General features: G+C 36.3%; 2 protein-coding genes across 7 annotated transcripts; both read right to left on the minus strand.

Annotated features, from left to right (window-relative positions):
- Positions 1-463: 463 nt before the first annotated feature.
- On the minus strand, positions 464-23,746 carry LOC127987742 (gastrula zinc finger protein XlCGF49.1-like). Of its 3 annotated transcripts, none has more exons than XM_052590142.1 (3): positions 23,660-23,746; positions 21,936-22,462; positions 464-716 (listed from the first exon to the last, which is right to left on the minus strand). In XM_052590142.1, the coding sequence occupies exons 1-3, from the start codon at positions 23,706-23,708 to the stop codon at positions 612-614; spliced, it is 681 nt and encodes a 226-aa protein (XP_052446102.1). In that variant the 5' UTR covers positions 23,709-23,746; the 3' UTR covers positions 464-611. The 3 variants fall into 3 exon arrangements, with proteins under 3 accessions (XP_052446102.1, XP_052446101.1, XP_052446100.1); XM_052590141.1 differs by having other exon boundaries at positions 464-585; positions 21,805-22,462; XM_052590140.1 differs by lacking the exons at positions 21,936-22,462; positions 23,660-23,746 and adding exons at positions 6,709-7,067; positions 7,799-7,937 and having other exon boundaries at positions 464-1,405.
- LOC127987732 (zinc finger protein 239-like) lies at positions 10,651-16,145 on the minus strand. Of its 4 annotated transcripts, none has more exons than XM_052590128.1 (4): positions 15,153-16,145; positions 14,590-14,652; positions 12,082-12,398; positions 10,651-11,729 (listed from the first exon to the last, which is right to left on the minus strand). In XM_052590128.1, exons 3-4 carry the CDS (start codon positions 12,104-12,106, stop codon positions 10,768-10,770), a joined length of 987 nt encoding a protein of 328 aa, XP_052446088.1. In that variant the 5' UTR covers positions 12,107-12,398; positions 14,590-14,652; positions 15,153-16,145; the 3' UTR covers positions 10,651-10,767. The 4 variants fall into 4 exon arrangements, with proteins under 4 accessions (XP_052446088.1, XP_052446087.1, XP_052446086.1 ...); XM_052590127.1 differs by having other exon boundaries at positions 14,590-14,721; XM_052590126.1 differs by lacking the exon at positions 14,590-14,652.
- Positions 23,747-23,752: the final 6 nt, after the last annotated feature.

Below are 23,752 nucleotides of genomic sequence, written 5' to 3' on the forward strand. Positions count from 1 at the left end.
ACCAACAATGCATAGTATTGTGTGCATCAGCGTGTTGCGTATCAAAAACTAGGATGACACATTTGGCTATGCACCGACACATAATGGCGGACGCGTACGTGTACCGATGCGTTGACTATGTAACGGCCCTTGCAGCATCATTTTAAAAATGGAGAATTCAGGAAATTAGGAGACAATTGGATGATTGTGTTTTTTATGAGTGTTTACCTGCTGACTCTACTAGTAAATTGAAAACATATGTTTATTCTAAATTACAGCATCATTTTCAATTTGCAATTCAGCAAAAGTGAATATGAATTTGTTTAAGTTGATTTTCCGGTTACACTTTTGATATATACACTCCCTAAGGTTCACAAGGGCTCGGATACCCCTTCGAAGGGTCGTCCTATTGTAAGTGGCATTCTTTTGTGGATTACTTCATTGGAACTGAAGCCCATAAAAATGTTACGGTTGAAACTGCAGGTCTTGAAGATGAACTTTATTCACTGTGACTTTAGATAATGTTTGTTTGTTAGGACAGATTTACACAGAAGATGCTTTATTTCTTGACACAATATTGTGTCACGTTTCGTGAGGACGTCAGACCTGAAAGTGTTGGATCTGAAGATGATCTACTGACTGTGAATCTTTTTGTGAACACGTAGATTAGATGATTGATTGAAACTCTTCCTGCATACAGTGCAGTTATACGGTTTCTCTCCAGTGTGGATCATCAGGTGCCGCTTCAAATGTTGAGCTCTAATAAAAGTCTTCTTACAATCAAAGCACTTATATTCTCTCACACCAGTATGTATCTTCTGATGAACTTTTAAACTCTGCAGTTGTGAAAAACTCTTTCCACACAAAGAACATGAATGTGGTTTCATCTTTGAATGAATTTTCAGGTGATTCTTCAGTACCGAGGACCACAAAAATGTTTTTCCGCATTGAAAACATTCATGCAGTTTTTCTCCAGTGTGGATGTTCAAGTGTTTCTTAAAGTTTGATGATTCTGTGAAACTCTTCCCGCACTGATCACATGTGAACAGTTTCTCTCCCGTGTGGATCCTCTCATGTGTTTTCAGGTCTCCTGACCGACTGAATCCGCTGTTGCATTGCGAACACTTGTAAGGTTTCTCTCCAGTGTGAGTGTGCATGTGCATCTTAAGGTGTGCCGATTGTCTGAAACTCTTCTCACACTGATCACATCTGTATGGTTTCTCTCCAGTGTGGATCCTCATGTGATTCTCAAGACTCTGTTTGCATGTCAGACTCTTTCCACACTGAGTGCAGATGAAAGATTTCTCATCTCTTTTCTTCTTTAAAACTTTCTGTTTGGTTTGAGAGCGACTTTTTTCTCCAGTTTTGACATGTTTGTCCTCCTCTTTATTCAGTTCTTCATGCTCCTTGTTTTCATCAATCAACTCTGAAATTAAAGTAAAAAATGTTTAATGTTCAGTAAATCCTAAAAATAAAAAAAACTCTGAAGGAACAATGGAAATTAGGGAATAGCTATGTTTAGAAGTTTATATTATCATTTTGATGCATTTTACATTACCTTAGTGACCCTGAAACTTTACAACTACACAATTATCTAAAATAAATTCTATAAATTTTTTTTAAAAAAAGTACCCAGTTTATTAAAAGTGTCCTTATTATTTTCCGCTTCAGCTATATTATTGCACAGCTTTTCTTTTCTTTTTTTCCTACTGCAACCAAATTAAAACTGCTTAAAGTTTATATTCTTATCCCAGAAAAATGTTGGAACATTGCCGTATCGCCTTCTGTGTGAACGCAAACATGTCCCGGGATTGATTCCGGGATAGATCCCGGGTTGGGGACCTAGTAACATTACCGGGTTCAGTCCTGGAACCAGAACTAATGCCATGTCGTAGTGATGCATGTTACTGTGCGTCTCTTTTACTGTGCATTTTGAAGGCATGCAAATGCAAATGTTTTGAATATGTGCAAACTGTAATGAAGCAGAGATCAGTTAGTTCCTCACTATCCGTGCTGAAGCTGAGATCATTCGCCAGTTTAAAGGAATGTTAACGTGCCTAGCATTTTCAATTCGCACATTATACGTAATGTCACAAGTCATTACGAGACGTTTACGGTTTGTGTGTGAATGCACACACATATTCTGGGAAATCACTGGCTGTGTGAAAGGGGCAAAACCTAGCGACCCAGGAACAATTGCCAAGACATATTACCCATGTATTTTCCGGTATTGCAGTGTGAAAGAGGCTTAAGGTGTGTATGCCAGCTTCGCTACCTTTTGGACGTTCTAGCCTGTGGAGTGCAGTGTTAATTTTGACACAAAATTTTAATTTAGTTTCAGTTTTAGTCTTTTGACTATAATTCTATTTAGTTTTAGTCAAGTTTTAGTCATCTGATTTGTTTTAATTTTAGTCTTATTTTAGTCGACTAAAATTGCTTGGTATTTTAGTTGACTAAAATTGCTTGGTATTTTAGTTGACTAAAATTGCTTGGTATTTTAGTTGACTAAAATTGCTTGGTATTTTAGTCGACTAAAATAAGACTTAAATCAATAACAGATTTACTAGACAATTTTTTTTTACACCTGGTATAGGAAACAAACTTAACCAAAATATATAAAACACAAATTCAACTTTAATTTAACACAACTGTGTCTTTATTTCGATTCAAAAGCTTTTATGCAGCAACAAACACTGTCATGATTATGTAAACAATAACTAGCTGCCAATTGACCATCAATAAAAGAAAAATAAAGTTAGGTCCAGGACCTTAAAGCTTACAGCTGAGCTGAACAAGGAGTGCATACATTTAAAGTAAATATTTAATAAGTTGGGTGGATAAAAAAAGTGACAAGATTTTATAAGGTATTCATTTGTCTAGCAATATTGTATGTTTTAAATACTACAATATTACTAGATTAGTATGTATAATGATAGGATGTGAACATTCACGTTTCACATGACTAATATAGAAATATTTGTGATATTGTCAACAAGTAGAACATTATAAAATATACTAAACATTAGTATTAATCAAATGTATGTATCATAATATTACGTATTAGTATTGTGCTCTCATCTAACTTGATAGGGGCTATTTTACAGTACTTTTCAGTTCGTAATATTTAATGCTACAACATCTACGCACTGCAGTCTTCCAATTTTGCTTAGCTCAATAAACAAAAGAACATCGTTGTGAAATTACATTTGAGAAAATGTCCGGGTGGCACGTCTGTAAATGTCTTTTCAAATTGGTTGTGTTGCCACGAATGAGCGCTCCGCGTGCTTTACGCTTTGTTTTGTTTTGTTCGTCGTCAAACGTGAAGTGAGCTGTGGACATTTTGTCGCTCTTTTAGACATCACCTCTTCGAATGCAGTCTTCCCGGGAGCTCATTTAAAAACTGAAAACCTTCGCTTCACGTCTCAATAAGTCAGGCTCGGATTGGTTCTCTTCTCTCATGCAGTCTGTTCCGTTTTGCAGGTTATTTTGTTCATTCCTCGCATCTCTCCCGTCTGCTGATTTGATTTTCGTCACAGTCTATTTTCGTCTCGTCCTTTATTCGTTGACGATAATGTCAATCAATTTAGTCATAGTTTTAGTCTCCATCAGTGCCTTCTTTTTTAGTTTTCGTTTAGTTTTCGTCCGCAAAAATATATTCGTGACGAAAATAATGACGAAAATATTTAGTCAACTAAATTAACACTGGTGGAGTGAGCCATATCATTTCGAGCCGCTGGCTCAAACTGCGGTCTTAACTCCTGCACCGCGTCGCTTTTCAGGGGAGCTGTGTGGAGAAGCCCATTTCCACCTCCATTGCTTTGGAGAAGCAATCCCGCGTAGAATGCAGTTTGCACACTCCAGCTCTAGGTGGGAACTAATGGTCTTCCAGGCCACGTGCATGCAACCACTGGTGCCTAATTTTAAATTCTGCTGGAACACTATGCAGTCCAGCAGTGCTGTCACAACCAGCAACACTACACCTACGTACCACCCTGACCACTGTACTAAATACAGATAAATCTACGCCAACTTGAAGCATTCCTAACTGATGCAATACTATGCTACTAACTAACTATGCTTCTAACAATACTAACATTACACTAACAACTATGCTAATCAACTACATAGGCTACACAAAATAATATAAATAACTATTTAAATGGTATGCTAAATAGATGCTATAATACTCTATCCTGGTCGTTTTCAATACTTGCAATTCCAACTGACTCACTGGTGCCTAATTTTAAAGTCTGCTGGAAAACTATGCACTAACTACAGTAATTTTGACGGAGCAAGATGGTTTTATACTGCCAAGGGTGTGGTAGCTCGTACCAAGGGGTGTGGTGAGCTGTTCAACCTGAAGAGGGCAGCACTCAGACATTTTTACAACATGTATTGTAGAATTAAAACACTTTATACTCAAATGTCAAAAAAGTTACTCGAATCAATGAACAGCACTAATAAAGCCCCATTCTTACAGATCATTAACTAAAAAGTTGGTTTAGGGTTTAGTTACTCTTTAAGGACATAGCACTCTCTGATCACTTCTGTATTTTCTTTGAGATACTGGTCTCTGCTACCACTGAATCTATATCGGTCTCTGTCAGAAGGAGATGCATAAACGAAAACACAAGTGTACTATTTATGGAGGCTATATCTTGAACACCAAGCATTTCTGCAGACTTTGTTGATATTTTCCTTGATTCCTTCAACTCAAAAGTTAAGAACGTTATTGATGATATTGCTCCAATAATAGTCAGTAAGAAAACAGACAGAAATCAGTTTGGAGAAGATCAACAGCAGTCCAGATGCTGAAATGACAATGCAGAAAAGCAGAACGGATGTGGAGGAAGACGAAACTTGAAATTCACAATAGCATCTATAAAGAGAGCCTTCATGCTTTTAATGTGAAACTATTCACAGCTAGATAGAATTTCTTCTCAGAGCTTATAAACAGTAACTTAAACAACACTTGTACTCTTTTTGTCACTGTTGAGAGACTGAACCCGAACCCGAACCCCCCCCCCCCCCCCCCCCCAAGTCAGATTCCCAGTGAAATGCTCTCAGACAGCAAATGCAATGAGTTTGCTTCCTTCTTTTCTGAGAAGATCATCAATATCAGGAAGGCGATTGGCACATCCTCAAGCAATGTAGAGGTCAGTCAGATTTGGCCACAATATCAAAAGTTACTATGTCTACTTTTTGAAACAATTGATAGCGAAATATTGGAAGAAATAGTAAATCACCTAAAATTGTCAACCTGCTATCTTGACACGCTTCCCGCATCTTTTTTCAAAAGTGTGCTTAACTGTTTAGAAGTAGATCTTTTAGAAGTGGTGAATGCCTCACTTCTTTCTGGGACATTTCCAAACTCCCTAAAAACTGCAGTTGTTAAGCCCCTCCTGAAAAAGACCTATCTTGATAACACCATTTTGAGCAATTTTAGACCAATATCTAATCTACCTTTTATAGGCAAAATGATAGAAAATGTCGTTTTTAATCAGCTGAACAAATACTTAAACTCAAATGGATACCTGGACAATTTTCAGTCTGGTTTCCGACCGCATCACAGCACATGTAGAGCACTCATTAAGATAATAAATAGTATTCGCTTAAATTCTAACTCTGGCAAAATATCGGTGCTGGTATTGCTAGATCTCAGTGCTGCGTTTGACACTGTAAATCATAACATACTACTAGAGACACTGGAAAACTGGGTCGGGCTTTCTGGGATAGTACTCAAAAGGTTCAAGTCATACTTAGAATGGAGACGCTATTATGTGAGTCAAGGAGAGCATAAGTCAAAGTGGACGTCCATGACATGTGGAGTCCCACAAGGCTCAATCCTTGCACCGCTCTTGTTTAGCCTGTATATGCTCCCATTAAGTCAAATAACGAGAATGAACCAAATTGCCTATCACAGCTATGCTGATTATACCCAGATTTACCTAGCCTTATCTCCAAATGACTACAGCCCAATTGACTCCCTCTACCAATGTATGGTGAAATTAATAGTTGGATGTGCCAGAACTTTCTTCAGTTAAAAACTGAAGTTATTGCATTTGAAAAACAAAGGTGAAGTTTTCAAGGTGACTGCATACCTTGACTCTAGTGGTCAAACAACTAAAAATCAAGTCAGGAATCTTGGTGTGATTCTGGAGACAGACCTTAGTTTCAGTAGTCACTGTTTTCCAAATGAATGTTGTTCAGTTGCTTTGATGCAATGTATTTTGTTTAAAGCGCTATATAAATAAAGGTGACTTGACTTGATTAGGATCGAGTCAGTTAGAAATACCAAGGGTTCACACAAAACAAGGGGAGTCCGCCTTTAGTTACTATGCCGCTCGCAGCTGGAATCAGCTTCCAGAAGAGATCAGATGTGCTAAAACACTAGTCACATTTAAATCTAGACTTAAAACTCATCTGTTTAGCGGTGCATTTATTGAATGAGCACTTTGACATGTCCGAACCAACTGCACTATATTTTACATATTCACTGTATTTTATGTTAAATAATTTTCTATTTCTAACTGTTTTAAATTCATTTTAAATAAGTCAATTTTTAAATCATTTCCAAAGTTTTAAAATTGCTTGTTTTATTTATTTTTAATTATATTCCTTCATTGCTATTTTCTTTCATGTTAAGCACTTTGAATTACCATTGTGTACGAAATGTGCTATATAAATAAACTTGTCTTGCCTTGGCTAAGATGAAGAACAAACACCAACCTGTTTGTTCTTCAGTGTGTTTGATTCTGCAGGGTTCTAGATCTCTCATGTTTTCTCTGTCCTTCAATAAAGTCTCTCTCTGCAGATTTCACTTCTTCCTGATGATTTGATGCTCGTCTTCACTTGTAGACTGATGGGAATATTTCAGCATTTATTGATGAACTGCAGTGGGAGGAGCTTCACTAAAGGTGCGGTTGTTGTGGGAGGAGCTTCACTGAAGGCGTGATTGTTATGGGAGGAGCTTCACTGAAGGCGATGCTGTTGCGGGAGGGGCTTCGATAAAGGTGATACTGTTGTGGGAGGGGCTTCGATAAAGGTGATACTGTTGTGGGAGGAGCTTCACTGAAGGAGGCACAGATCTGACAAAATTAAAGTTAAAACAGTTACTGAGGTAATGTAACTGTTTTATGGTTTTAAACTAATTCACCGCTATTTAACTATTCATATTCACCTATCTATGCATTTTGCAAATTAATTTCCTAGTAGATTAATCACAATGTTTTATACTTATTCACAAGTTGTAACCCTTTTTTCATTTATTTTTATAAATTAAATTACATATTTAAATTCCTTATTTTATCTGTCATTTCTATAAAGACAACAATTGTGTGTGTGTGTGTGTGTGTGGGGGGGGGGGGGGGTGTTAGCAGCAAATCATCTCATTTTTTATACAAGTATCTGTGACAGTGGGTAGTGATTATTTGCATAAGAATATTTGTTGAAATACTATAAAACTGCTCAATTAAAACATAATATAATCGTCTCATAAAATACATTATTTAAATAAATAAATAAAGACACTACATCACTTAAGGCACCCACAATTGTTGCATATTGATCTAAACATAGTCTGATTTGCTAATAACTGCATTCATAGCAATAAAGTATCTAAAACACATATTTTTGGTATGTCCAGGAACTGACAGATTATAAAACTGTTAGATATAAAGAGCATTCAGTTCCAGCATCATCAACCAAACATCTAAATAATACAAACGAACATATAATTCACTCAGATCTAACATTTCCCCTCACATGCTCGTCGTCTGCTCTGATAAATGTTGTAGAAATAAAACAATTCAGAAATTACCTCTTTGTTGCTTAAACGGTTAAGTGTGCTTTACAATAAAGTAAACACGTGAAGTACCGCGAACTGTTCGCCTCACGAGACTCAACGCTAGCAGAGCGCGCGCTAGATGACGTCATCATCTTCTTCTTCCAGGTTTAATGGTAGTTGACAACTCATCTCAAAGGCGCATTGCCGCCACCTACTATATTGGAGTTTGGGTATTTTTTTTTTTTTCAAAGTAAATAAAAAAAATTATTGCATTTCCACCAAACTTTACTTATCTTGCTTAGACTATATATTCATATTAAATTATTTCACCTAACCCAGTGTTAAAAAAAAAAATATATATATATATAAAAAAATTGTGTATTCTTCCAGATGCTTTGCCTAATAAATGTTTTGTTCATCCATTTGTGCCTTTAATTCTGCCCTATCTTCTTCACATTTGTTGCAGTCTAGCAGTATATGCCTCACTGTTTCTTGTACATTATAATCAGTGCATTATCCAGTGGGATGCTTTCTTATTCTGTGCAATGTTGTATTTAAACCAGTGTGACCCATTCAGACGTGAGCTAACATCTCCTCCCTTGGATCAGTTTAGAAACTGACAAGATTTTTAAATTTTTAAATACAGAGCATTCAGTACCAGCATCATCACTCCAAACATCTAAACAATCATTAATACAAACATATTAAAATCATTAATCGCAATTATTTTTGTGGTATTGTACAATGTATTGCACAACAAAAAGATGTTATCGTGACAGGCCTATCTGATGCTGCTGGGGCCCGTTTCACTAAGGAGGTTCAACCAACTCTGAGTTTAAACTTGGACTCTGAGTTGACTTACCCTGAGATGGGAGTTATCAGTTAAAGAACAGCTCCAATGAGTTGGTTCAATCAACTCTAAATTGACTGACTCTGATTTAAGCGCTTGCACCACAACTATAAAAAGCCATTATCAATGGAGACTCGATATTACGATTCACCATGGCAACAGCTCCCGACAAAAAGCTGTCTGCATACTTCAGACTCAATACAAATGTAATTCTTATCAGTGTTATAATATCACAGGTGAAAACTGGCAGAACGTTACATTAATGAATGAATACCTAATCATTTTATGGTATCTCATGGGCAAAAAAGATATATAAAATAATAATATTAATAATAATATTTTAAGTGCATTATTCTTATTTTACAAATGATCTACCAATAGATTAAGAAAAATATGGCATTGGCTATTTACACTAAGTGGAATTAACATACTTTCTTAGCGATAGATCCTATTTACAGTAGACTAAGTGCAAGTAGCTCTGGATGCTATTTACAGAAAAAAATGTAAAGTGAAAATCGTGATATATTCTATTTACCATGTAAAAGTAGCAGTTCTTTGCAACAGGCTAAGTGTATTTAGTAATTAAATGCTAGTTATGCTTTGTATGCTAGTTATACTTTATATTGGCAGATACATTTGCACCTCAGTATTGTTATACATTAACAGGATGCTATAATACCAGATTGTAAATGATTATATTTATTACAATTATAAATAATCGTATCATTATTAAACACTCATTAAGAACTTTACTTCCACTTTTAGAAAATTTTGTTCATTTTTATTGAAAATAAATTCTAACGTGACGTGATGAAGAAAAGTGAGAAGAACGAGGTTGGCAAAAGCCGGACTCTAACCCATTCATGTTACAAGCTGGTTTTCCGTGCCCAAAACATTACAGTCTACACCACTGAAGCCGTTATTCACGTGTCGTATTTAACCTTATGAGTCGATGGAGGGCGGAGCTACAGTAGATTTACAATAGGGGGGAAACACTTAGTAAGAAGAGCATTTTTTCCAGCATGCATCAATGAAGTGTTCAAAATGGGTGAGGAGACTGAAAGTAACTCTGGATTTACCGAAGAAAACCTGCTCCTGACCAGGTTAGGTTCACATGGTAACCGACTCTGAGTATAAGTTAGCTCTCTTTTAGAAACATGCTTGACTTACCCTGCTTTCTCGGGTTTGACAAACCTCCCATTTTGAAACAGAAAACCTAGAGTTTCCCTCATTTCAGGGTTAACATACTCAGAGTTTTCACTTAACCTCCTTTGTGAAACAGGCCCCTGGTCAATGGCGGAAAGGCTCGTTTTTTTTAAAACTGCACTCAGGCACAAGTGCTAGGGAAAGATTGCAAGGCAAGAGTGACTTAGGCCCAATTCCAATTCTATTTTATACCCTTTCCCCTACCCCTCTGCCTACCCCTTCCCCTTGTCCCTTGAAACAGAGTGTCGAGGGGTAGGGGAGAAAATATTTCCCTAAGGATTGGGACACCACTACCATGACGTCACACGCCATTTATGCCAAAAAAAAACTGTCTTTTTGTTCGCTGTAGCAGCCATGTTGCCCAGATAATTCATACCCCTTTGTTTGAAGTGTGGTCCTGAAAAATCTTTGTTGGAAGGGCTATCTGGCCCTTCCCCTTACCCCTCCAACCAAAAAAGAATCTAGACACCCCTACTCCTTCACGTGATCGCGCGAAACTGAGGGGTAGAGGAAAGGGGAAGGACTAAGGTGTAGAATTGGGATTGGGCCTTAATAACTTAGATACTATGATTGTCTTCCATAAGTTTTTTTAGATCTCTGAGACTGAAGGAATTCTTTGGTACAACTGAAATATCTACTCTATCTGATGATGCTCCTTCTGTTACTATCACTTCTAATTCGTCCAGTCGTCATCTTCCTTTTAAAAAGAAGTTGAACTTTATTCCACCTCATAACAGGAATGCATCTTTAAACACTTTCTGCAGGTTCGTTGAAGCTGATGTTAAGACTTTGTTAAACAAACAAAGATAAGAGACAATATATAACATAATAATTTGTAGAAAGTGGAGAGGGATGCTTTAATTTATTTTAAAAGAGATTCTGATGTGGTTTTGTGCCCTACTTTGGACTATAGTGCTTCAACGAGCACTATGGATCTGAAGATGATCTACTGACTGTGAATCTTTTTGTGAACACGTAGATTAGATGATTGATTGAAACTCTTCCTGCATACAGTGCAGTGATACGGTTTCTCTCCAGTGTGGATCATCAGGTGGCGCTTCAAATGTGGAGCTGTAATAAAAGTCTTCTTACAATCAAAGCACTTATATTCTCTCACACCAGCGTGTCTCTTCTGATGTACTTTTAAACTCTGCAGTTGTGAAAAACTCTTTCCACACAAAGAACATGAATGTGGTTTCTCCTTTGAATGAACTCTCAGGTGATTCTTCAGTGCTGAGGACCACAAAAATGTTTTTCCGCACTGATCACATTCATGCAGCTTTTCTCCAGTGTGGATGTTCATGTGGTTCTTAAAGTTTGATGATGCTGTGAAACTCTTCCCGCACTGATCACATGTGAACAGTTTCTCTCCAGAATGGATCCTCTCATGTGCTTTGAGATATCCTAACACACTGAATCTCTTGTCGCAATGTGAACACTTGTAAGGTTTCTCTCCAGTGTGAATGTGCATGTGCATCTTAAGGTTTGCTGATTGTGTGAAGCTCTTCTCACACTGATCACATCTGTATGGTTTCTCTCCAGTGTGGATCCTCTCATGTGTTTTCAGATATCCTAACACACTGAATCTCTTGTCGCAATGTGAACACTTGTAAGGTTTCTCTCCAGTGTGAATGTGCATGTGCATCTTAAGGTTTGCTGATTGTGTGAAACTCTTCTCACACTGATCACATCTGTATGGTTTCTCTCCAGTGTGGATCCTCATGTGATTTTCAAGACTCTGTTTGCCTCCCAAACTCTTTCCACACTGAGTGCAGATGAAAGATTTCTCATCTCTTTTCTTCTTTAAATCTTTCTGTTTGATTTGAGAGCAAGGTTTTTCTCCAGTTTTGACATGTTTGTCCTCCTCTTTATTCAGTTCTTCATGCTCCTCGTTTTCTTCAATCAGCTCTGAAATTAAAGTTGAAAAAGTTTAATATTCAGTAAATCTTACAAAGAAACAATGGAAAGTAGGGAATTTCTATATGTATACAAGTTTATATTATCATTTTGATGCATTTTACATTACCTTAGTGACCCCGAAACTCTCCAACTACACAATTATCTAAAATAAATTAATTTTGTAAAAAAAAAAAAAAAAAAAAAAACTAGTTTATTAAAAGTGTCCTCATTGTTTTTTGCTTCAACTATATTATTGTACAGCTCTTTTTTTCCCCTACTGCAACAAAATTAAAACTGCTTAAAGTTTATATTCGTATTGTTCTTCCTCCTAATTGACGACGGATGAAGAACAAACACCAACCTGTTTGTTCTTCAGTCTGGTTCATTCTGCAGGGTTCTTGATCTCTCTGTTCTTCAATAAACTCTGTCTCTGCAGATTTCACTTCTTCCTGATGCTTTGATGCTGGTCTTCACTTGTAGACTGATGGGAATATTCCAGCATTTATTGATGAACTGCAGTGAGAGGAGCTTCACTGATGGCGTGGTTGTAGTGGGAGGAGCTTCACCGAAAGTTTGATTGTAGTGGGAGGAGCTTTACTGAAGATGTGCGTGTTGTGGGAGGAGCTTCACTGAATGTGCAAATGTTGTGGGAGGAGCTTCACTGAAGGAGGAGCAAATCTGCCAAAATTAAAGATAAATCAGTTACTGAGTTTATGATTTTAAACTAATTCTCAACTATTTAACTCTTCATGTTAAATTTTCACCTAGGGTTGGCGATACTGACAAAAAAGGTTATCTCAATTTTTTTTCAGTATCTCGATAATCGATATTCAGACGATATTTTTCCTTTAAAGAAATGTGTGCAAATTGGCAAAGAAGGCCTAGTTGGTCTTTTGACTTGCTGCACTTGACTTATTATTGTATAGAATTACTAGTGCATAAAGATTTGAGACATTATTGATTTAAACATGAACAAAATTACTGAACTAAATATTTATTTTAATACAAGAACAGTGCTTTTTCAGTACAATACAAGTACGTAATAAATTAACTTTGTGCTTTGCAATTAGTACTCCATTAGTAATAGACTAACAACAATGTGACTACCACTTTCAAAAAAAAGTTGTTTTGCAAAATGTAAACATTACAACACAACACAATATAACATCTTTGCACATTATATTAATATATAAGAGGAGGATAAAAAAAAAGACAAAAGGAACAAAATAAACAACAGACACTGCTCTGCAATATGGCTCCCAAGATTCTGCTGGACCACAGATCAGAGGTTGTGGCATAATAGGTGATCTTCTGTAATTTATGGAACAGCTTTTGTCGATAAGACTTGAACAGTTTTGGTAGAGCTGTTTCACTGAAATATCTCCTTGAAGGCAGATTATTTCTGGGTTGTAAAGTCTGTAACATTTCTTGAAACCAATCCTTCTCGACTGATTGAATTGGCAACATAGACCTTGCAATAAAACTTGTTACAGAGTTTGTAATCGTTTTCCACTTATTGCTTTTTTTTGTCATACGGTGTTTTTTCTTTGTGAATGTTTCTGCCAAGGTCTGTTGTGCCTGTTCTTTTTTTTTTTTGTACTGTGTTTGTAGCAGCAGGGATGTTTTGTTCGGTATGAAGCCTTTCATATTCTTCAAACAGTGTTTTGTGCATTGTATGGAGAAGATGGAAGAGGTTAGTTGTGGCGCTCTGCAACACGGCGATCTGCATGCAACAAATTATACAGTTGGGCGACTTTTGTTGCCCTTCTTTTTTGTCAAAACCAAACCATCTCTAGGCTAAAGAAGCTGACCCACATCTTGCTGTTAGCTCTTCTGGCACTGGTTTTGAGGTTGACTGTGTATTTTCACTTCCTTTGCTCATTTCTGTATTGTTGCTCTAGAAGCTAGTTAACAAGTGACTGATGAGTAACATACACACGGCACACTGTAATGACGTAAAGCGTCAGGGGCACTGAGGCATTATGGACAGTTCACAGTATTAATAAAAATTTTTTTTTTTTTTTCTAGAAGTTAAAAGAAGCCCTGTTCGTGTCGGGAGGATATCCTGGTGGATCTCTTGGGAAAATGCATTCTATCTTTTGGACTCATTATACAATGCAATTTTCCAATGATGCAATCACGAAGCTCGCCACTTGAGGACGCCACAGACGTTTAAGAAAAACTTTTTAACTTCAGACTTCAGTTTTCCGCAAACAACACATATTTTGCCTTTTCCAGCAGCTATTTTATTAAACGTACATTGGCTTTAGTCTTTACATTTTTGGATTGTTGCCTCAACCTACGAAATGTCATAACACACAGGTAAGAACCACATAGTTGTATTGCAAATTAGTAGGATCTTAATCTCTCTCGTGCAATTGAGGAACGATCGTTATTTTGTAAAAAAAAAAAAAAAAAAAAAAAAAAAAAAAGACCCCTACTACATTATTAAAATCGCTGCATTATTCGTTTTCTCTTTAACTTCTTTCGGCTCTTTTCATGTTTGGGGGGTCAGATTGTACAAATTATGAAATATTCAATATCCCAATTTTGCATATAGTCCAGACAATAATTAGGATATTATAGTCTAAACGATATATCGTCCACCTCTATTTTCACCTATCTATGCATCTTGTAAATTAACTTTCTAGTAGATTAATCACAATGTGTTTTATACTCATTCACAAGTTATATCCCTTTTTTAATAATTTAATTCACATATTTATATTCCTACATTTATCTTATCTTTCTTTTATATTGAGACTGAGAAAAAATATTGAGAAAAAACTGGGGTGGGGGGGGGGGCACACAATTAAAAGACATAAAATGAAAGAATTCAGAATTATAATTTTAGAAATTTGATACTTACCTAAATCTTGTAGAGAAATAAACAAATAAAAATGATTTTCATCAGCTGATAATACTGACGAGTCTCAATAAACACACGTTAAAAGAGACATTCAGGATCAGCAGCAGATCATCTCACTTTTTATACAAGTATCTGTTAAAGTGTGTAGTGATTATTTGCATATGAATGTGTTGAAATACTATAAAACTGCTCAATTAAAACATAATATGATCGTCTCATAAAATACATAATTTATATCTATAAAGAAAGACACTACATCACTTAGAGCACCCACAATTGTTGCATATTGATCTAAACATAGTTTGATTTGCTAATAACTGCATTCATAGCAATAAAGTAACTAAAACACATATTTCTGGTTTGTCCAGGAACTGACAGATTATAAAACGTTAAATATAAAGAGCATTCAGTTCCAGAATCATCAATCAAACATCTAAACAATACAAACGAACATATAATCCTCTCAGATCTGATCATTTCCCCTCACATGCTCGTCGTCTGCTCTGATAAATGTTGTAGTCAGTAAACGCAGAAACAAAACATTTACAATAAAAAAATAATACCTCTTTGTTGCTTAAACGGTTAAGTGTGTTTTACAATAAAGTAAACACGTGAAGTACCGCGAACTGTTCGCCTCACGAGACTCGACTCTGGCTGAGCGCGCGCTAGATGACGTCATCACCTTCTTCTTCCAGGTTTAATGGCAGTTGACAACTCATCTCAAAGGCGCATTACCGCCACCTACTTTACTGGAGTTTGGGTATTAGAGTAACATCAAATGAAAGGTGGATGATTAAAATTAAATACAACCTTTTAAAATAAAATTAAACATTTCTTGCATTTCCAGTAAACTTTACTTATCTTCCTTAGATTATATATTCGTATTCAATTATTTTTTACTTAACCCAGTGTTTTTCGAAAATAAAATTAATAAATTGTGTATTCTCCCAGATGCTTTCCCCAATACATGTTTTGTTCATATATTTGTGCCTTTAATTCTGCCCTAAATTCTTCTTATTTGTTGCAGTCTAGCAGTATATGCCTCACTGTTTCTTGCAAATTACAATCAGTGCATTATCCAGTGGGATGTTTCCTATTCAATCAATCAACAGCACACACAAAGAAACAAACATAATGTGGTAGAAAAAAAATACATAAATATACTATATAATATATTCAACATCACACGATCAGGGGGATATTTCAGTAAGGAGGTTCAACCAACTCCGAGTTAAAACTTGAAATTTGAGTTGAATTACTCTGAGATTGAAAACTGAGTTTTGGGGTTCAGAATAGCTGTATTGTGTAAGTTCAGTCAACTCTGAGTAGGCTGACTCTGAGTTTAGCGCGTGCACCATGACTATGAAAAGCTCCCAAAAGCAACAGCTCCCGCCAATAATACGTCTGCATACTTCAGACTCAATACAAGTTTAATTCTTATCACTGATATAATATCCAAAGTGAAAACTGGCAGAATGGTATGTCATTGAAGCAAAACATACTTAAAAATAAAAGTGCTTCACGAAGCCAGAAGAACATTTTTGTCTAAATAGTTCCATAAAGAACCTTTAACCAGACATGGGGACTTGTGACTTGGTGACTTGGACTCGAGTCGCTATTTTTAGGACTTGAGACTTGACTCGGACTTGGAAGTTAAAGACTCGGGACTTGACTTGACTTGAGACACGATGACTTGAATGACTTGAGTGTTAATCAAATCATGTTTTCAGTTTGAATATAAAATATATAAATTATTTTTTTAAATAAAGTTGATTACTCACCTGGAGTGCAGGCTGAGAATAGCGTCGTGACTGGATCAGGACACTATCATCAGTCATGCCCTCTCTACCTTACACACACCACGCCCACTTAAATCAGATATCACATCACATCAACATGTCAGCCTGAGAGGTACCGAAGGTCATCGCTTTTGTCTTCAATAGTTCGCAACTAAAAACGCGTGGAAAACGCTAGTCGCGCCGCTTTCTCCTTCTTTCCAAAGCGCTCGGACAGAAGTGCTCCTGGGGCGTCTGTCGTTGCTAAGCATCCATGACACGCTCTCTCTCAATGAAGACGCGGAAATTTCAGCAAAGGATAAATGGATTTGCAGCACTAAAAATCGCTCGCAATAGCCCTGCTACTAAATTCATTTCATAATGGCAATCTATATACAGCTATGAACAGCTGTTCCTTCATGTTAGGCCGTCAAAAAAACGCATTCCAAGGGCGGCGCTAGGGCTGGGCTAAGGGGGCATAAGCCCCGAATATTTTGTTACCTTGTCTTTCTCATAGAGCAAAACAATTATTTAGAAAAACAAATGTAGCTGCCGCAATTACCCAATCATGAGAAGTGCATATTACATATATATATATATACAGAACAGACCAAAAGTTTGGACACACCTTCTCATTCAAAGAGTTTTCTTTATTTTCATGACTATGAAAATTGTAGAGTCACACTGAAGGCATCAAGGGCTATTTGAGCAAGAAGGAGAGTGATGGGGTGCTGCGCCAGATGACCTGGCCTCCACAGTCACCGGATCTGAACCCAATCGATATGGTTTAGGGGTGAGCTGGACCGCAGACAGAAGGCAAAAGGGCCAACAAGAGCTAAGCATCTCTCGGGGAACTCCTTCAAGACTGTTGGAAGACCATTTCAGGTGACTACCTCTTGAAGCTCATCAAGAGAATGCAGAGAGTGTGCAAAGCAGTAATCAAAACAAAAAGTGGCTACTTTGAAGAACCAAGAATATTACATATTTTCGGTTGTTTCACACTTTTTTGTTATGTATATATGTTATGGAATTATAATTCCATAATTATAATTTTGATGCCTTCAGTGTGAATCTACAATTTTCATAGTCATGAAAATAAAGAAAACTCTTTGAATGAGAAGGTGTGTCCAAACTTTTGGTCTGTACTGTACATAACAAAAAAGTATGAAACAACTGAAAATACATCATATTTATATTCTATACTCTGAGAGAGAGAGAGAGAGAGTGTGTGTGTGAGAGAGAGAGAGAGAGAGAGAGAGAGAGAGAGAGAGAGAGAGAAAGAGAGAGAGAAGAAATGTAACAGTTTAATGTTGTATGTAAACGGTGTTTGAGAGAGAGAGAGAGAGAGAGAGAGAGAGAGAGAGAGAGGTGTTCAGAGAGGAGTCTGTTGGATGTTTAGTTTTATGGACTCAATGTTAAAAATGTAAAACATTTCAAACACTGTTAGCAGAAGTGAAAAATAAATAATTTTAGGAAGTTACAATTTTGTTTGATTACATGATGTATTTTACTGAACATGAGTATTTACAATGCAAATACAAATTATTTTAATTTACTGACAGTTACTTATATCTTGTCTTTTAACTTTAATAAGATCAGATTCTGCAGGTAAAATAACAATATTAAGGTGACTTGACTTGGACTTGACTTGACATAGCTTGTGACTTGACTTGCCCAAGAAAAAAATACTTGGGACTTACTTGAGACTTGAAGGTTAAGACTTGAGACTTACTTGAGACTTGCACATGTGTGACTTGGTCCCATCTCTGCCTTTAACATCTGAAGAACCTTTCTGTTTCACAACAGGTTCTTTGTGGTGAAAGAAGGTTCTTCAGATTATAAAAAGGCAAGAGATGGTTCTTTAAAAAACTGGGCCCGGTTCCCCGATAACGCTACTCTTAGTGCGCTAAGAAGTCTCGAAAGATATATCTTACCAAAGTTGTTTATGTTCCTAAGTGTGTTCCCTGAAGTGTCCCTCAGGAAGCTTCTTAACACGCTGCCTCTTACTTCCGACGTTACAAGAGCGCTGTCCAAAGTGAGGGTGCTGAATTAGTTGGCATCGATTGCTCACTTCACGCGAAGGTGCAATAAAGCGTTAAGAAAGACAACACGTTCTATGCAAATGAAACATTCCTCAAATTATTCCCGTAACACTTATTTCAACATAGTTTAAGTTATCAGTAAAATATAGCCTATAAATTAAAAGAGCAAATGGTCAGTAATATGTTCGCACGATATGTTGTGACGGTTAGACGAACAGGGTATCCCTTGCTAATTATCCACCCTCGCTATCCCGTTGTGCCACTTGTACCGCTTCTTGACATGGGTTTAACGACTTCTAAATTATATCATACACTTTTATATTAATGGTAAGGTACTTTACAATCAGAGTTGATTGGCAAGCAGCTGCAGTTACTTCTGTTTAATGCGGTATTGATTGTCATTGGTTAATGTTTTCAATAAAAAGCAACCTATCTACAATGAACAGAGAGAGAGAGTTAGATAAAGAATATGGTGGGGACGCATCGTAAAAAAAGGGCACCAAGCTTCTCTTCAGAGGAACTTGAAGTTTTGCTGGACCTTGCCACCAGGTTGGAGATCACACCCCTATGGTCCACTATAACCTGCACGTTTATGGCTGCATATCCCTTTCGCGATATGTACCCCTGATCAATCACTGATGGATTGGTGATAGGGATGAGTGTGCCATCCACCAGGCCCAAGACGCTGGGGATGCCAGCAATTGTATGACAGCCCTGCTGCACCTCCTGATGTGTTGACGGCAGCCGGATGTAATCCCCATCATGGTGCAGAAGGGCATTGGTGACAGTGTGGACGCACCTCCACACTGAGGTTTTAGGCCATAGCCCTCTCCTATAGCCACTAAGCTCCCTGTAGCAAAAAAACCTTAGCACTGCAAGCAGCTGGACTTCAGGGCTTAAAGCTTAATTTTCGCCGCGTTAGCCTGGCAAGCGCAGCTCTGAGAAGGTCCAGCAGCTCCATAATGAGCTGTCTTGGGAGGCAAGGGTGCTAGATGGCGCCGCCGGCACATTGGATTGCTGCCATAGTTGGTCGCTTACTGGACACCACCATGCTTACCCATTTATAGATCTTAGCCATTTAGAGCCAAATTGTTTGCCAGATTTAAATTATCAGAAGTGATTGCCAATTGAAATGCTTTAATGACATTACGAAATAGCCTAGGCTAATTACCATTATATTAGTTCTGATACTCAATAAAGTCAACTTCATAAATAGGCCTGTATCCATTGCCAACATATTTTATTATTGGTCTTAAAAGGCCAAGAAAATAAAATCATTGTTGAGCCACAATATTGTCAACATACCATATAGTTTGACTTGTACTGCACTGTGCTGATTTCTAAAGACCACTCTACAGTGGCGGTGACTAGAGTCTTGAGCTCAAACAACATTAAGAGAGAGCTTACGAATGGTCCAGACCAACCTTACGAAAGTGTCGGGAATCGTGCCATAACGTTAAGAGAGAGGTTAAGGAATAGGTTAAGAACTACTTAGCGATAAGAACGTTTTGGGGAACCGGGCCCTGATTTTTTTTTGTTTTTGTTTTGTGGAACCAAAAATGGTTCTTCTATGGCATTGCTTGAAGAACCTTTTGATGCAACTTTATTTTTAAGAGTGTAGGCTACTGATCTTCATGGGATCGCATGGGCAAAATAAATAAATAACTAAAATAAAACAAAATAATAATTTAAGTGCATATTTTCTGCTTTCCCAGGTTTGACAAACCTCCCATTCTGAAACAGAAAATCCAGTTTCCCTAATTTCAGGTTTAACATAATCAGTTTCCTGTAAACCTCCTTTCTAAAACAGGCCCCAGGAGTGATGTTTTCTTGACTTTCAGCTCGATTGCAAATTCATGAATGAAAATATTTTGTAACATGATATTGATGTACCATTTACATGGTAATGCAATGTCTGATTTTAAAATGGGTATTAAAAGGATGAATTTTGAGATTTTAAGTTTTTAAGTTGATATACAATTTCTGATGATTTCTAAATTGTGATAAATTAGGAGAACAACTGGTTGATTGTGTTTTTTTATGAGTGTTTACCTGCTGACTCTACTAGTAAATTGAAAACTTATGTTTATTCTAAATTACAGCATCATTTTCAATTTGCAATTCATCAATAGTGAATATTAATTTCTTAAAGTTGATTTTCCATTTACCCTTTTGGGTAACGCTTTATAATAACTGCATGCTATTAATCATTAGTTAAGCATTAGGAAACAGTTAATTCATCATTTATAAAGCATTAATAGACATTTATAAGCAGTTTATAAATACAGATATAAATGCTTTATACCTGATTTAAAAGCATATCTATAATGTGTTTAATAATTGTTTTTTCATACTTTATTAATGATCAATTTATCATTTCTAAATTAAGTATAGCATTATTAACACACTAGTTATTAAGGAGTTGTCAATGGTTCATAAGATCACTTAGAAATTGTAAGTAAATGATTAATAAACTATTTAAATGTGCATTCATACATCTTTTTATTCAGACATATAGTAATAGTTACTTATAGTGTTAATAAATGGTTTATTTACATGTATTTCTACTGCAATTCAGGTAGTTATAAAACATATGTAGTTGTTAGTTAACTATTTTTGTGAGCTCATCTAAAGTGAGAACTATTTATGCCTTGTAAAGCTTTTACAAATGAGATTTAAAGGCTGTTAATATTTCTATGTTCTTTATCACTGTGTGGTGTTTGTTTCCGTTTGTTTAGAAGATAACTGAACCTTTAAATATCCTTTATAAATGCTTTACAAGGCATAACTAGACTCACTTTAGATGACCTCACATAGTTAACTGACCACTACTAAATGCTTTATAACTACCTGAATTTACTACATTTCTTGTGATCTTATGAATCACTGGCAACTCCTAAATAACTGGTTTGTAAATAAATATACTTCATTGAGAAATGATAAATTGTTCATGAATAAAGTATGAAAATACAATTATTAAACACATTATAGATATGATTTTAAATCAAGAATAAAGCATTTATATCTGTATTTATAAACTGCTTATTACTGTCTATTAATGCTTTATAAATTATGAATTATCTGTTTACTAATGCTTAATTAATGATTAATAGTGTGCAGTTACTATAAAGTGTTACCCACTTTGGATATATACACTCCCTAAGGTTCACAAGGGCTCGGATACCCCTTAGAAGGGTCGTACCATTTTAAATTGCATTCTTTTGTGGATTACTTCATTGGAACTGAAGTCCATAAAAATGTTACAGTTGAAACTGCTGGGGTCTTGAAGATGAACTTTATTCACTGTGACTTGATAATGTTTGCTTGTTAGGACAGATTTACAAAGAAGATGCTTGACGCATTATTGTGTCACGTTTGGTGAGGAAAAGACATCAGACCTGAAAGTGTTGGATCTGAAGATGATCTACTGACTGTGAATCTTTTTGTGAACGCGTAGATTAGATGATTGATTGAAACTCTTCCTGCATACAGTGCAGTGATACGGTTTCTCTCCAGTGTGGATCATCAGGTGCCGCTTCAAATGTGGAGCTGTAATAAAAGTCTTCTTACAATCAAAGCATTTATATTCTCTCACACCAGCGTGTCTCTTCTGATGTACTTTTAAACTCTGCAGTTGTGAAAAACTCTTTCCACACAAAGAACATGAATGTGGTTTCTCCTTTGAATGAATTTTCAGGTGATTCTTCAGTACTGAGGACCACAAAAATGTTTTTCCACACTGATCACATTCATGCAGTTTCTCTCCAGTGTGGATGTTCATGTGTTTCTTAAAGTTTGATGATTCTGTGAAACTCTTCCCGCACTGATCACATGTGAACAGTTTCTCTCCAGTGTGGATCCTCATATGATTCTTAAGACCAGGTTTGCTTCTCAAACTCTTTCCACACTGAGTGCAGATGAAAGATTTCTCATCTCTTCTCTTCTTTAAATCTTTCTGTTTGGTTTGAGAGTGACTTAAAGAGTTTTCTCCAGTTTTGACATGTTTGTCCTTCCCTTTATTCAGTTTGTCATGCTCCTTGTTTTCTTCAATTAACTCTGAAATTAAAGTCTGAAATTAAAGTTCTACAATTTTTAATATTCAGTAAATCTTAAAAACGATAACTCTGAAGAAACAATATAAACTTGTATACATATAGAATTTTTCATACTTTCTATTATTATTTTGATGCAATTTACATTATATTACCTTAGTGACCCCAAAACTTTCAAACTACACAATTATCTAAAATAAATTTTGTAAAAAAAAAAAAAAAAAAAAAAAAAAACGAGTTTATTAAAAGTTTCTTCATTATTCAGTCCCTCCAGAAAAACACGATTATGCGATCGCTTGATTTAATGCATAATCAACCATAGGCCGCATTTTTTCAAATATGCCGCTGTTTTCCCACATAAATTACCGATTTCAGAAAGCAAAATATGCGGGGCTAGCATGATTTTATAATCCCTGTATTTTCCTTGCAAAAAACTCAGATATATATTAGCAGAAAGTTGAAAAATTTTGCGTTTACTTCACACTGGTAAAGCGCCATTTTCCCCTATTGCCATGGGAACCTTATGAAGTGAAGTAATTACGTGACGTGAACATCATCTACAAACCCCGCGGTGAAACCAGGGTGAAACTTGAAGTGCGCAAATCATTCTTATTTGCCAAAAAAAATAAGCACAAAAGAACGCGCAAAGCAGTTTCCCAATTTGTTACATGACAGTGGAGCCAAACTATATTGCGAGAACTTGCGAAAACTGCGGTTTGATGAAATACAGAAAAAAAAGGTGATTCCCCCAACACCCCCTCCTCACTAGGCTACTAACACTGTTGTAGTTTCATTCAGAAGTTGATGCAACTTTACAGTTGTAAGATTGCACTTTTTTGTTACAGAACAGTACCAAAAACTTACAGTTGTAATTATATTAGTAGTATGTAAAATAATTTATGTTGCAGTAAGAGATTGCAACTTAAATATTCTGTGATTTAGTATGCTCGCTACTCTTTACATTAAGGTAGTAGCCTAGTGAGAAAAAAGGTGTTGGGGGAATTACCTTTTTTTCTCTTTTTCATCAAACCGCAGTTTTTGCAAGTTCACGCAATTTCCTCGCATAAAATTGCAAAAATATCCCGCATATTCCAACGCATTTTTCAAGAAAACGTGCCGCAAAATCAAGGATTTTTGCCCGCAACAATCACAAAAACAATTTGCGTTTTTCTGGAGGGCTTGATGAAGAGTAAACACCAACCTGATTGTTCTTCAGTGTGTTTGGTTCTGCAGGGTTCTGGATCTTTCATGTTCTCTCTGTTCTTCAATAAAATCTGTCTCTGCAGATTTCACC

Source organism: Carassius gibelio, chromosome B22 (genome assembly GCF_023724105.1).
Source record: "Carassius gibelio isolate Cgi1373 ecotype wild population from Czech Republic chromosome B22, carGib1.2-hapl.c, whole genome shotgun sequence".
NCBI classification, from domain to species: domain Eukaryota; kingdom Metazoa; phylum Chordata; class Actinopteri; order Cypriniformes; family Cyprinidae; genus Carassius; species Carassius gibelio.

Excerpts from the sequence above, each read along its gene's own strand:
- LOC127987742 (XM_052590140.1), bottom strand. The coding sequence starts at position 6,757 with ATGAGAGATCTAGAACCCTGCAGAATCAAACACACTGAAGAACAAACA. Across the intron at positions 1,406-6,708 it reads ACACACTGAAGAACAAACAG|AGTTGATTGATGAAAACAAG; the intron begins GTTGGTGTTTGT and ends CTTTAATTTCAG.
- LOC127987732 (XM_052590126.1), bottom strand. The coding sequence starts at position 12,106 with ATGAACCAGACTGAAGAACAAACAG. Across the intron at positions 11,730-12,081 it reads CCAGACTGAAGAACAAACAG|AGCTGATTGAAGAAAACGAG; the intron begins GTTGGTGTTTGT and ends CTTTAATTTCAG.